This window comes from Podarcis raffonei, chromosome 9 (genome assembly GCF_027172205.1).
Source record: "Podarcis raffonei isolate rPodRaf1 chromosome 9, rPodRaf1.pri, whole genome shotgun sequence".
Lineage (NCBI taxonomy): Eukaryota > Metazoa > Chordata > Lepidosauria > Squamata > Lacertidae > Podarcis > Podarcis raffonei.
In genome coordinates this window covers 57,473,716-57,488,693 of record NC_070610.1, presented here as the reverse complement: position 1 = coordinate 57,488,693, position 14,978 = coordinate 57,473,716, and the positions used below count along the sequence as shown (strand labels likewise).

Here is a 14,978-nt window from a genome sequence, read left to right as displayed (position 1 = left end):
ACTGTGTGGTTTTAGGCTTCAGGATAATGTCTAAATGCTCTCTCTGCACACTGAAAAGCAGCATGTCAAGGAGAAAATTCCCTGCACATAGAAAGACAGGAAAGCAAGGAGAAAGTAGAATGAGCTTTTCTACTGGCATGCTAGGTTTGTAGGTGGGGGGGGGTATTCATTGGAGGAGAAGCTTTCAAGCTTTTCCATTGTGCCTTCCAAGAATAAAATTTTGCTCGTGCCACACCAACTTTTTCATTGATAAGAAATATGCTGGGAAACAAAAAGAAACAACTCCTAGCCATGCTTGATTTACAACACAGAACACAACCACTTTATAATATGATCATGGTACATCCAGGAAGGATAAAACAATGCAGCTATATAAGAACATGAATCATTCCCAAAATATAAACGAGCCACTAAGATATGTACCGTAAGTATATAAGAACTCAATGAGTTTGATTGTCCTTGAATCTTCCCGCCATGCTTGCCATCCTCTCCTGCCACACCAGAGTGAGGCGCCACACCCAGCGGCAGATGTTGGGCTTTCAAATTTCAGCAGCGCCCTGTGAGGTGTCAAAATTTGGTGCCCTCTTGCCTTCCGTTCTAAGTCATTGTTGCAGTGCCTCCTGCAGCACCCTCTCACCTCGGCGCCCAATGCAAGCGTTCCAGTCGTGCTCCCCAAATCTGCATCTGCCACACCCTCTGAGAACCACTGATCTATGGAATGCCTTGCCAAATGAGGCTTATCAGTCTCCATCACCCTACCGCTTCAGGCAGCATAACTGCCTAATTGTGCTGGCTCAGTTCTGTTGCATTTGTGCTGTGCTGTGATTGGATACTATTCATTTTTTAAAAAATTGAATATATACATTTTAGTGGTTATATCTGTTTCTATTACTCTTTCCTAACCTCACTGAGTCTCCCTTGAGAAAAAGGCAATACAGATATAAAATAAATTTTAAAAAATGAAATAAATCCTACCCCACCTGAAGCCTTTTGTGGAAGAGTCCAGACTTTGCCACTTGCTTTTGTTGGGTGAACTGACCCCAGTTTATATCAATGATAGGGAGATCCAATACCATTTGCTAGAATCTTTGTTCACTGTGTGAAACCCCAGTTTCAAAACAGCTGCATAAAAACCTTCTTAGGCAATTGTACACAGCGGTGAAGTTGTGAGATGATAAAAATATCAGCAACTGCAACAAGCAAGGAATCTCAACTTGAAAGGAAAAGATGCTACAGTACCACGGTTTTCACTTATCATCTAAATGGAAGCCCTTCAAGGACATAGCTGTTAACCTTCCCTTTTTTTGTGGGAAATTCCCTTATTACAGCACCATTTCCCGCTGCTTCCTGCTGCTACCCCAGATTGTTAGATATCCTGTAGACTGTCCCCGGGACAGGTGAGGCTGCTGATCCCTTATTTTCAGATCTGAAAGTTGACAGCTATATTCAAGGATCTATCAAGTAGATCAAGGATGTTTGTATATTCCCCCCACCCAGTGATTCAGCTACTTAACTTACACATGAAAACTCTCTTGATAGTTAATCAGCTTCTCCTCAGGCTGTTTTACTCTCGCTGTCCCATGATGGACTAAGAAGTACAATCAGTCAATTTCCCTTAATTTAGTGGACCTTTCGTATTGTTAAATGCATTCTTCCTTTCCATTGTCTGCATTTATAACTATTTCAAAATAAAATTCCAGGCAAAATCAAAAGGAAAAGTGTCTACAGGAGGCAAGGCTTTTGCCATCCTCCTCATTTTAGTAGCAAATGAGTTTTCCACTGCTGTTGTGGAACTTCATGTCATGTAGTTCTAAGTCTTATTATTTGACCCTTTAAAATCGTGTTCAGTGGCATCCCAGATGCTGACTTTCAGAGAATGAAAAGTCAGTGAATAAACAGAATGAAAAGCAGCATTGGCCGTAGCTCTTACTTCTGTCCCAACTACTGTATATTTATTTGTTATTATGCACACTGTAAATAATGTACAGAGTACATAACATTCCTTCATTGCAGGGGGTTGGACTAGAGGACCCTCATGGTACCTTACAGCCTTACAGTTCTATGATTCTAAGTGAGGGTAAGGCTAAGATGGAACTTTAGAGAGGGCTTGGCTCAACATTAATTATCAGTGAAGAGCTTAAAGGGAATGAGCGATATTTTAGGTAGACCTCAAATGGTAGGATTTTCAGGTAGCAAAGCTAGAATTTTCTTTTGTCTGGCCCTGAAGATTCTGGGCAGATGGACTGAATCATGCTGGATCAATGGACTGACTCTGACTCGCTTACAATATTCATAAGTTATTTGCTGAATGTAAAGGAGATCGATCCAACCACATGGGGCAGCATGGTATAAGGCATGGAGTTGGAAATGGAAGAAGAAAAGGGAGGGGATGGCTCAATGACTTTGTGATGGAATAAGCAAGACCCTCTTTATTTTATTGGGGGGTTTTATTTTAAAAAACACACTTCATTGGAAACCCCACTAGGAGAAAGCCCTATCAATATAGTGCATATTATTAGGGTGGTACAAGATCAAACTATTTTTGCAATACCTGTGTTTGCTACCTTATCCACCAATGAAGCAGAACCCTTGCAAAGCAAATGATCACAAATACATGGTGACAACTTCATTCACTGATCTAGTGTAACTGTCTATAGTCTGGGCTAAATTCCAGCATTGTTTTCTGACATTCTCGATGGGTAAAAACAAACAAACAAGCCAGAATGCTCGTTAATTCTCCCATTAGCTGGCTTTACAATCCCTCATGGCAGAATTGCCTGTCTCCACTTACTATCCATCTTAAATCCAAGGCTGGCGAAAGATTCCTTCCTTGAGGATGCCACTTTGTCAATTACACTCAGTTGTGAATGGCAGCACATGTTTCATACCATCCCATTAAAATGTAATCTGCTGCAACATGTTTTGTTAACATCTTTAACCGAGGGGTTTGCAGTTAACAGAATGGAGGAAAGGGGTCAAGATTCAGACAATGAATCTGTGATTCACCCCCTCCCCAAATATTATAAATTTTCCTACCTGGTAACCACATATTCCATCATAAACTGTTACCGTACATCCTATTATTCAGAAGGTACTGCTAAAATGTTAGGAGACCTGGTCACTTGGTCAGCAAATGAAGTGACTTAGCAAACTTTTCTTTTTAAAATCCTGTTAAGGATAAAGAGGGACTGTACCCAGTGCCCCTTTCATTGTTGACTGAATCTTAGCGGTCCAGTTGCTGCACTGTCTGTCTCCTTGTGGCTTATATCAAACAGCCTTACCTTAGCAGCCAAATAATGTCTGGGCAGATCACCACCAATACACAAATTTCTATGCCCTTTGCTTTTTTTGTGGAATGCAGAACACCAAAGTTATTCAAGTCAGGAGGCAAGGGGAGAAATCCCATGACTCAATAAGAGTACAATGTCCCTAATAATCTCCTGAGAATTGGGAAGGTGGGACAGGAGGAAAACTTGGATGGGTTACCACCAAGTTAGCACCTCCTCTGTGCTTACTACCCAGGTATAACCAAAAACAATGCCAACTTCCATTATGAACATCTAAGGGCCAAAACAGACGTATTATCAGATCTCCACACTTAAAAATAAATAAATTAAAAACAGCTATTGGGGTGTGTGCAAATTGCACCGGGGCTTAGAGAGGTGGAACTAGTAGCAGCTATTATGGAGGGGAGCAGTTTCTGTAGATCTGATTACAGATCTCCAGAATTACCTTCGTTTTGATTCCCAAACCCTGGCTAGCAACTGATCTGGTGGTGTGGGGACACTTCAGTAGTGGAATGGAGGTTAGAGTGGCAGCTCCTGTCTCACCTCCTCCCCCCCCCCCCCGATAAACTAGAAACAAGTCTTCTTTCCACAGCCACTAATGTCTTTCTTACTGTGAGTGTATGTGGTACAGATTTGTTCTGTCAGGGAGCTGAATTTGATTCCTGGGCTCTCCAGCTATTGACCTCTATTATGAGAGTGAGCATTATTCTCACTTAGGAGAGCAACAACTATTCTCTTATAATTGGAGACACATTTATATCCTGATCCTTAAGCACTTAGCAATCAGTCCCACTGATTTCAATCAAGCTGGCTTAGGATCACTGTCTTACATTGTTCTGATTTCATGCTGAACTTTGCAATTTTGCACCTCTGCCAACTGGATGCACTAATGTCACACAACAAATAGCAAAACAATGAAAAATTATCATTCTTCCTAGTAGCGCCCACTGTTTCTACTACTGTGTAAAATGTAATACATCTCACATTTCCTCCATGGAGCATAAGGCAACATTCATGAGTCCCCATTGAGATTAGGGGTTGCTGAAAAAGTTTAAAACGGGGATGCAGAAAAGGGAGGCATGGGGAAGTCGTCGAAATTGGGTATAAGGAAAAAAAGGTTATGAAATTATACATGTTTATATGTTTGTTTGTTTTTGTATTGTCACTTGTAATGTGTTATAATATATGTTGGAAAATCAATAAAAATTTTATAAAAAAAAAACATTCATGAGTCCCACTCTCCTCTATTTTATCTTCACAACACCCCTGCGAAGTGTACTATTTGTGCACACACACAACAGAGAGAAAACACTGTGATAGGGGCTGTATGGGCTTGGCAATCAATACTCTGTTGCCATGTTTTTATTTCTTTATCTTTGGGCTGCATGCAGTGCAAGTCCTACGCAGAGTAGGCCCATTCAAATCAGCCAAGTACCTTAAGTCCATTAATTTCAGTGGGTCTACTCTGAGTAAGACCAGCATTTGGCTACAACCCACTGTTAGCTAGAGATCCCAAGACAAGAGACCCTCCAAGAGACAAGAGACCCACCCTTCAGGAGCAGTCTATCTCTGAATGCTGTGGACGGACCTGAGAGGGGAAGGAGCTCCGCCTAATCCTGAAACTGGTGTTTGTTTGTTTTTAAGAAAAGAGGGTTAGAGCTAAGTTCCTGAAGCATCATGTGGGCTGATACAGAGCAGTTTGGTCGCAAGCAGAGGAGCGGGCTGCGCGAACCGGATGGGAAAGGAGGAAGGCAGGGATGGTATCCTACCGAGAGAAAGAAAGAAAGAAAGAAAGAAAGAAAGAAAGAAAGAAAGAAAGAAAGAAGTAGGCAGGGATGGCTTCCTACCTCGCCTTGCCGGTGATAATGCTTCAGCCCCTTGCCCCCCTGGCCCAAGATTTTGCCCTTCTTGCTGCTCCCGAGAGCCAATCCTTGGTGGAAGGTGGTCGACCTGTTGGTGGTCGCCTGCGTCGGCGTCTCGCCCATTAGGGTGGACTTGATAGAGTTCACCTTGGTGCCGTCTAGCTGGGAGCTCTCCACCACCAGGAGCGCGGCCAGGAAGAGTAGAGGGCGCGACGTGGAGAACTGATTCCAGCTCAGCATGATCATCTCCCCTCGCCCCAGAAAGGAAGGCTGACGCTTCTTTTCCGGGGTTTGGGGGTGGGGGTGGGTCTTGTTCTTGGCTTGACTGGTGCGTTTTATATAGATATTTCAAAGCACCTTCTGCTGCTGCTTCTTCTATCGGATCGCGATGTTCTTCTCATTCACGGAAGCGCAGGCGATGCACATCAAAGCCCCCCAGATGGCATTTTGGAAAAGACTCCGAGGAGCCTGGCGCGAGAAGCGCTCCCTGGAGGGGGCGGGCTGGCGGGCGGCTCGGTCCTTGCGGCAGCGGCTGCGCTTCTGGAGAAGGAGTGAGCGAAAGGAAGGCAGTCCTTGCTCGCCGCCCGCCTGCTCCGCCTCTAGCTGCTGCCGGAGCAGCCCGCGGGGCGAGGCAAGCTCCCGGTCGAGGCAAGGCTGGATAACTGGCTGGCTGGCTGGCTGACCGGGCGGGCTTAGCGCCCTCTCGCTCGCGCTTCCGTCGGGGAAAAAGGGACACACGCTCGCCTCCTTCGCGCTTGCAGTTAGCTGGTCCCGGACATCCCGAGGGGAGGTCAGGCGAAAGTCCTGGGTGGGTGTCTGGGGGAGAAGGACCCAGCGCGCCTAGCCGGGCAGAAGTGGATTCAAGCGCCTCGTCCGTCCCGTCGGTCCGCGCTCCAGCCAGGTCCCCGGCAACTCGCCTAGCTCTCCTCCTACCCCCTTCGCTTTTATAGCTTCCCCCGGCGCAGTTTTCCCTCCGCCCCCCAAAAGCCGAGCCGAGTTGACAGGGAGGGAAGCTGACTCATACGCCCTCCTCTCTCCCACTCCCCACATCTCCTCCCAAGTCCCACCCGGCGCCTTCCTCCTGCTCCTCCTCCTCCTCCTCTCGAGCCCTCGGAGTACAGAAGGAATAAATAAAACGGTCTGCCCTGTCTCTGTCCGCGTCTAAAGCACCTTCCCGCCTTCGCACTCATCTCTGATGCGGTCTTTCTTCCCCCTACCCCGGGAAAAAAACCCTTTCTTTTAAGAGGGCTTTTATGGAGGTTAGAGCCCTCCTTTTCTTTTGGAAATGGAACCCCCCGCCTCTAAGAAATGTTGGGGAACGGTCAGGATTGCCAGGCGTCGGGAGGCACAGAACGCTTCCCCGCTTTGCGCTCAGAGCTCTATGCGAGACCGGAAGCCTGCGAACCTTTGACACAACGTTTTGTTCAATTGGGTTTTCTTGCCGGCGAACACACTGCACAGTTTGCTCCGGAATCCGAAACGCATTGGGTGGGGGTGAGGATTTTTCTAGTTGCGCTTAAACTGTTAGGCGTCTGGCGGCACCTGAGAAACTCATAGGTTTGCCTGGCGCGTTTCATAGTATATATACCTTCTTCTTTGGCGATCACTCGCCATATATAGATATGGAGGAAGATGAGAGAGAGAGAGAGAGAGAGAGAGAGCGCTCTGTCTAAGTCAGACCAGACCTCCATGAAATACAAATGATATAAGTATATGCTATTATTCTGCAACCTTTAAAATATATCCAGGTTTAAGCAACGGGGCAGTTCACATCAGCAGGACTTGGCAGTATTGCTCGCATTACACCTGATATTGCAAAGGGCATATTTCGATATCAACCACCAACCGAGGCTCGCCAGTCATACATGCCGGGCAAAGTGCGCTCTGGCCCTGCGAAGCTGTCGCTGCGATCAAATCTGCTGGCCACCAAACTCCTTGTAGCTCTTTCCTGCTGCAACAGAACCGTGGGTCTTGTCCCTGACGCCAGAGGAGACCCTTGACTTTTATTGCTGGGTGCAGCCAAGCTGAGCCTCTCTCCCCACCCCCACCCGGTGCCTGAACAGAACCCACCACCCATGATTTCGAATCCATCAAAATATTTCCCCTGTTCTTGGCTGAGCTGAAATTCAAAACGCTTCCATTCTTTGCTTCGACGGGCTTGTATGGATCAGGTTGAGGAGCCCTTGTTAGAAAGTTATCTCAGTGCCCCATGGGCACATATTTAATATATACCCGACCTGCATGGCAGGGGGTTGGACTAGATTACCCTCGGACCCCTTTCACCTCTACAATTCTATGATTCTTTGAGCTCTTAATCAAGGGGAGCTCTCCCGTCCAGGCGGGGAGGGCTCTCTGCATGTGCTCAGAGAAACACACCTCTCTCAGAGCCTGGACCATCTCATGCTACAGCACCCTTCTAATTTTGGTACTTAAAAAAATAAAATAAACCCCGGTCCCCTCCATCTCTTGCTTCGCGAAACTTCTTGTCTGATAAAGTTCTGGAAAGCTTGTTTGGCTTTCTGTGGCATCTTTGGCTGGTGAACTTCGGGTTTTGGAGTCTCCGCTTGTTTCTCGTGTACCACGGTTGGGTCCAAGGCAGCAAGAGATACTGGATCTCTGAAAGTCGAGGACATCTTTGGCCAGAGCTATAACGCTGCGCTCCTCTTCCATCCCATAAGCAACTGTAGAGTAGTAGTCCCAACCAATATAATAGACTCTGCTGTCCAAGGGGGTTGAGATCAGAAGGATCATTGGACTGACCTGTCTGTGTGCTGTTACCATAAATTCTTTCCTCTTCCTCTCTCTCAAAATATCTTTAGGGGCAGCGATGGTGGAGTGGTTAAGACTGTCGGACTAGGATCTGGGAGACGAGGGTTCAAATCCCGCTGGGCCATAGAGCTTCCTGTGCGTCCTTGGACTAGTCACTGCCTGTCAGGTCGACCTACCTCAAAGGGTTGTTGTGGGGATAAAATGCGGAGGAGGAGAACCATGTACACCACCTCGAACTCCTTAAGAAGAAAAGATGAGATATAAACGCAACAAATCAATAAGAATATATGTTCTAAGAGATGACTGTCCTTGCGATAAGTAGTGGGATGGGATCCGGAGGGGGGGCAGCCTTCAGCCTTCAGCTGCTTTCTTTTTTACTAGATCCCCCAAATGGAGCCAGGTGCAAGACACATCCACTGGGACGAACATATTCTGAGCCGAGGAATATGAGCTGCAGAACTGAGCGGAGTTCAAGTCCTTCTTCCGCGCAAAGATCCGCTCCAGCTTTCTTCATTTCAGTCCTTTCTTTTAAAGGGGTGGGTGTGTGGGTGTGTGATTTTGTCGATTTTGCTAAACAACAAGGCTCATAAATCCTTCCCGGTCTACTTCAGATCACCCAGAGAAGGAGCGGAGAGGCTGCATTTTCTGGTCAATTTCTTTCCTCCCTGTGTAAAGAGGCGCCAAGGGTGCAACCTTATAGGTGTCTTGGTCAGAAGTGAGTGGGTATCCTCCTAACCCCACTTACCTGAGAGAAAGCCTCATTTTCAACAGGACTTACTTTTGAGTAGGCACAGCCAGGACTGGGCTGTAAACCACTGGCATTGGAGGTCGTCTCCGGATTCGCCTGGTTCAGAAAAGTGACAGCATAGGAATCCTGTTGATCCAGGAAATGTCGATCTAAGGAGGATATGAGGACACACACACACACACACAGAGAGAGAGAGAGAGAGAGAGAGAGAGAGAGAGAGAGAGAGAGAGAGAGAACCTCGCAGGACGGTGCTTTTGAAGTGGCTCCATGGTCCTGAACATTAGCTTTCAACGGGTTTCCCCCCATTCCTGGGCGCAAGAAATCCCCATTTGTTATCAACCAGAAGCAGCGAATCTGAATCAAATTTCTTCTCCCCATGGGATCTGCCCGGGGTGGATCTGCTTCTGAGTAAACACGCATGGGATCGGGCTACAAGCCCTTGTCCAGAGAAGGATGAGAGCGTACCTACTCAGAAAGATGGTGCACGGTGTTCAACGGTGCTTACTCCCAAGAAAATGGGCATTGGTTTGCAGCATAAAAGCAGCGAGAAGAAAGTTCTATTAAATTTAGGGGACGTATTTCGCAGGAGATACGCAGGGAGTTGGACGAGATGAACCCTGAGATACCTTCCAACTCTATAATTCTTTGATTCTATGAGAAGGACCCAGATGCCAATCCCCTTTTTCTTCCGGGGGGGCATTTAGACACCCTTTGAGGTAGTCCCATGGACTGATGGTTTACACGTGTCAGACAGACTAGGTTTAAGTGCCTATATGGTCATGGTCTTTACTCCCAGGAAAGAGGACTGAGGGGCGCGATCCTTTTGCAAAGATTTATGCGGAACGTGGCGCTCCGGAGTTCCTGCCCCGAAACACAATCAAAAATTTCTACTTATCTGGGAGTTTATGCTTCTCTGTGTGTAGGCGCCTCTCACACAACCAACACCTTGTGAAGACGAAAAGGAAATGTTTCATCTGCCTAGAAGAGGACTGATAACTTGACGGGCTCTTTCCAGCTGAGACCGGCAGGAAGGAAGATAGCCAGGCAGAGACTCGAGCGCCGATGTACAAACAAGGGACATCTCGACGTTTTTCTTTGATGGGGTTTCGGAGTAAATTCCGCTGAAGTCACTGGGATTTACTTCCAAGTCTTCCTGCTGTGATCGAGTGGAAAAGATTTCGACTGGCAGAAAAAGTTCACACGGAAGGCCTGGGGAAATGTAATCTTCCTCAAGGCGGGGGTGGGAGATTTTCCAGCAGCCTCTGCCAACCTGGTGCCCTCCAGATGTTTGGCACTACAGCTTTCATCAGTCCCAGCTAACACAGCTGGGGAGTACTGAGAACATGCGTCCCCACTCCCTCCGGCAGTCTGAAGTAGTACAAATCCATACACTCTCTCTGTAACCAAGAAATCTGATGCCCCCATACCGCTATTATTCTGCTCCCTGTGTAGGAGCAGAATAATAGATTTGTCCAGTAGGAAGGGACCCTGAGGGATCAACTCCTGACTGGAAACCACTGTGGAAGGATGTGTGGATCCAGAATTAGCCTCCACAGTCACTTATGGACTCACTGTTAAAACCGTGTTTATGGAAGACAATCTTACTTGGCTACCAGTGACTGCCAAAGAAAGAAAGAATACAGGAATCTCAACTTGATCATACATGACAGATGGCAATCCAACCTCTGCTTGAAAACCTCCAAGGAAGGAGAATCCACAACATCCAGAGGAAGTCCATGCCACTGTCAAACAGCTCTTACTTTCAGAAAGTTATTCCTGATGTTTCTCTTGACTTTCCTTTTTTGTAACTTGAATTGATTGGTCCGGATGCTAGCCTCTGGAGCAGGAGCAACCAAGTTTGCTCCATCCTCCATGAGACAGCCCTCCAGGCTATCAGATCTCTTCTCAGTCTCCTCTTTACCAGGCAAAAGATAGCCAATTCCTTGCCCCAGAAAGTGGAGTAGTGGCCAGGAATGATGGACTCATTATAGCAGCAACATCTGGAAGATCAAATGTTCCCTACACCTTTGCATATATTTCATCTCCCACTCCACACACATACCGCCCCCCCAAAAAAGTTCTTTGATACCGTTGCTAAAAAAAACCCTATGCTATGGGTATCAATAACAGCATAGTAGTATCAATGACAGCTGCAAACTAAACAACACTACAGCCCAACAGTCTGTTCAGCGTCCTCAGCTTTTGCAGCTGGAGTCAGGGCCCTGCCCTTCCAGACCAGCTGCAGAAAGTCCTGCAACGCAAGGGAGCAGGTCTTCCAGGACACACAGCCAAGATGGCCTCTGAAGCCCTGCAGAGCTGCAGCCAATCAGTGTAGCAGACTGAGTGGCGTAAGGCAACTTCCTCTAATTATTCAAAGTTCCTTGGCTTCATGGTGAAGGACAAGGCTGTTTGATTCATATTTGACAGATGTATTTATTTACAGAAAAGGGAGTATCAGCTAAAGTTTGCTTAGTTAGTAGTAAACAGTGTACTTGGCCTGGGAAGATCGAGAAACATTTTCATAACAACTTGGCTTAGATATATGCAAATCTATTCACTAGTTTTAGGCTTTTGTGAAATCTAAACCACACCAAAATGTGAGTGATGGTTTCAATATTCTACATGGTTGCTGTTGCTGTTCTCATCATTCTTATATTCTGCATGGAGATGTTAAATTTCAAGATGGGGGGGTTATGACAGGTCACAAATACCTTTTTGGCATCACAGAATCACAGCAGGGGGCACATGGAAGTGATCAATAAGATATTTAAAATTTAAAAGAAATTGGAAAATTGGGGGAGAAACCCCTTTGGGCATCAATGTTTTATTGCTATGACAGCAGCAATTCAATTTAATTAAAAACTTCTTTTTTAATGGACAAATTTGAGGAGGGCCTCAGAGGGTCACAGGAAAAACTCCACAGTATCACAGACCTCCAGGATACAGCAAGTTCCCAGACATGGAGAAATAGTGACGGCCATGGACACTGTCTAAGAACTGAGGGTAGTGGGTTGGGTGTTAAGAAAAGATGAAAGTTGGCTGTCAGCAGTGGCAAACGCTCCATAGCGATCCATAATATCACCTAGTGTCTCATATATGTTGAGTGGAAGTGAGTGGGACTGGAGTGGAGCTCCTGAAAGGAAGGAAGGCTGACCCACTTTCCACCACCAAAGGAGCCTTCTCATCAAAACTGAGCAAAGCCACTCAAAAGATGCTTTGCAAATAGTACCACTCTATTCTGCTTTGGTCAGACCACACCTGAAACACTGTGTCCAATTCTGAGCACCACAATTTCTGGGCACAAGGATGCTGACAAGCTGAAACGTGTGCAGAAGAGGGTAACCAAGATGATCAAGGGTCTGAGAAACCAAGCCTTATGAAGAATGGCTGAAGGATCTGGATATGTTTAGCCTCGAAAAGAGAAGACGGAGAAGAGATATGATAGCCATCCTCAAATATCTCAAAGCCTGTCACATGGAAGAGGGGGAAAGTTTGTTTTCTCCTGCTCTGGCGGGTAGAACTCAAACCAATGGCTTCAATCTACAAGAAAGGAGATTCCAACTAAACATCAGGAATAACTTTCTGACAATAAGAGCTGTTTGACAGTGGAACGGTCTCCTTTGGGAAGTTGTTGACTCTCCTTCCTTGGAGGTTTTTAAGCATAGGTTGGACGGCCAGCTGTCATGGATGCTTTAGCTGAGACTTCTGCATTGCAGGGGATTGGACTAGATGCCTCTTGGGGTCCCTTCTAACTCTACAGTTCTGTGATTCTATTAAATATCTGCCGGAAGAGGTTGTCCATAAAGCAGTGTCCAAAACATGCTATCCCATTTTATTTACACTGTTTCTGGACTTAAAGACTGTGAATTCCCTTTATCTTATTCACTCTATCTACTCTCTTCAGACAAAGACTTCAGCTTCGAGAAGCTGTAGAAGTGGAACCCCAATAGTGAATTTTAATCACTTGCCCTAGTGCCCTCCATAGGCACCTATGTTCTTCTGCACTTAGATCTAAACGATGCAGCAGATTAAGTAGCTTCCCAAGAGTCCTTGAGCCTTAAAATTCCTTTTCCTCCAGAAAGGATTTCCTGCTCTGGAGGGTGAATTCCTCTGAAGAGCATCTGACCATCTGTAAGAAACATCTTACAAAGTAATGCTTTCTAAGTATTTCTGAAGGTGGGGTGGCATTCTAAATTTCTAAGACAGTGTGAGGGATTGGATCAGAAGGAAGACTGACATTATTGGATGCTACATGGAAACAGCTGAAAACTTTAGCAGCAAATCCTAGCCAGATGCAGGCTGTGCTGAGAAGGAGGTGGAATGGGGTCAGAAAAGGCCTCAGAGCTGAGTACAGGTAAATTGGCGTTTGTCACACACATAAGGGATGCGGGTGGCGCTGTGGTCTAAACCACAGAGCCTAGGGCTTGCTGATCAGAAGGTCGGTGGTTTGAATCCCCGCGACAGGGTGAGCTCCCATTGTTCAGTCCCAGCTCCTGCCCACCTTGCAGTTTGAAAGCACCTCAAAGTGCAAGTAGATAAATAGGTACCACTCTGGCGGGAAGGTAAACAGCATTTCTTTGAGCTGCTCTGGTTCACCAGAAGCGGTTTAGTCATGCTGGCCACATGACCCGGAAGCTGTCTGCGGACAAACGCCAGCTGCCTCGGCTTATAGAGCGAGATGAGCGCCGCAACCCCAGAGTCGTCCGCAACTGGACCTAATGGTCAGGGGTACCTTGACCTTTACACACACATATAGTGTAGAAAGAGTTGGACTCAGGCCTGAAAGGATCTGGGTTCCAATCCCTGTACAATGATTGCATTCTCCTCCTGCATATGCAGGCCAGGCTCAGGTGAGACAGAGATAATCTCTGAACTATAGGCTGCACTTCAGGCTGCAGGTGGGAAATACCATTCCTGAATTATTGTTACATTAAACAACTTCCTGCATGTAGGAAATGAGCCTGTCAGGGAGAAGAATTCAGTATAGTCTTCCCCTTGATATGTTAGATTTTTACTTATAAAGAGTTGCATTAGGGTGTTTTTCCTCCCCGGGGGGACATTCAAAAATTGAATGCCTCCTACGCAGCCTGAAGTGGAGCACTCTATTGCAGGGGTGAGGAAACTTCTTCAGCCCAAGGGAACTTTGCAAGGGCCACATGTCTGTGGTCAGATGGGACATGTCTTTTATTATAATAGGCTTTGCTTTAGCAACACAGATGCTTCTGTACATGTACAACAACATACCGGTACATCTCTTTATCTTCTATCCAGGCAAGTAAGATGCAACATCTCAGTTCACGGACACATTTCAGATGGGGATGGGCAAATCTGCCTATTTCAACTTATCTCAATGTCTCATTTTTTCCCTCCCCAACCTAAAGTGTGTGTTTTTATACGTTATTTTCACTAATATATGCTTTATATGCACAAGTTACTCATGTATATGTGTTTTTGCTCACATTAGCTGGTCTGAGAACTGCACTGCAACATTTAGAGAAGTGTGAATCTCAAAGGATGGCCGTGTTTTGGTTCATGGGTGGTTTCAAAAAAAGTGTGAATTCGATCAGTGAACTGAATCAAATCCTTTCCCTAATTCCACACAGGGAAATACTAGGGGAGGACAAAAAGCAGGACTGGTTAGGAGTGTGGCCTTGGAGAGAGAGGGTGCTGTCCTGGAAAGTTCTGAGGGCCAGATACAGTGGACAGTCACCTACCCCAGGTCTGAAGTTCCCTGCCCCCTGTCCAGCATACCACCATAGGACTTCAGCATCTCACTCATCTTCATGGGAGGGTGTATCCAAATATCATAGTCATAATAGACCCATTGAAATCAATAGTCCAGTCATTTAAGCAGGCCAACTCAGAGTATGACTAATGTTGGTGATCACTCTGTTGATTCACTCTGGTTTAGGCTGCATTACCATTAGGAAGTCAAATCATTTAAATGCAACCATACCTGACTTACACAAGCATGAGGTCATTTTTTTTCCTTCCGATCCTGCATATTTCCCCCTTTAAATAAACAACATTACCTGCTCTTAAAAAATGAAATCTGTTTTTCATTCCCTGTGAAGTTTCGGAGACAATGACTGAATGAAAGACATTGTATAAAAAAAATAAAGGTGTATTGTTCAGTGATTCTGAAGCTTTTTTTACAATTTTCCTTTCCAGCTGCAATGAATTTCTGACATCCCATTCAGCAACTCTTATAAGCCATATATAGTAAGAGCTCATCCCTTGACGTATTCTCCCCAAAGTGCTCCCTTCTCAGTTTTATTTAATTACCAATTGAAAAATATATTGTAGGTCATA

General features: G+C 45.8%; 1 protein-coding gene across 1 annotated transcript in view; it reads right to left on the bottom strand.

Annotated features, from left to right (window-relative positions):
- The window catches only part of DKK2 (dickkopf WNT signaling pathway inhibitor 2), a 58,894-nt gene extending 53,121 nt beyond the window's left edge, over positions 1-5,773 (bottom strand). Inside the window, exon 1 of the mRNA XM_053403883.1 lies at positions 5,135-5,773. Within this exon, the coding sequence (XP_053259858.1) occupies positions 5,135-5,395 (261 nt within the window). The 5' untranslated portion in view covers positions 5,396-5,773. The remainder of the gene's footprint in view (positions 1-5,134) is intronic.
- Positions 5,774-14,978: the final 9,205 nt, after the last annotated feature.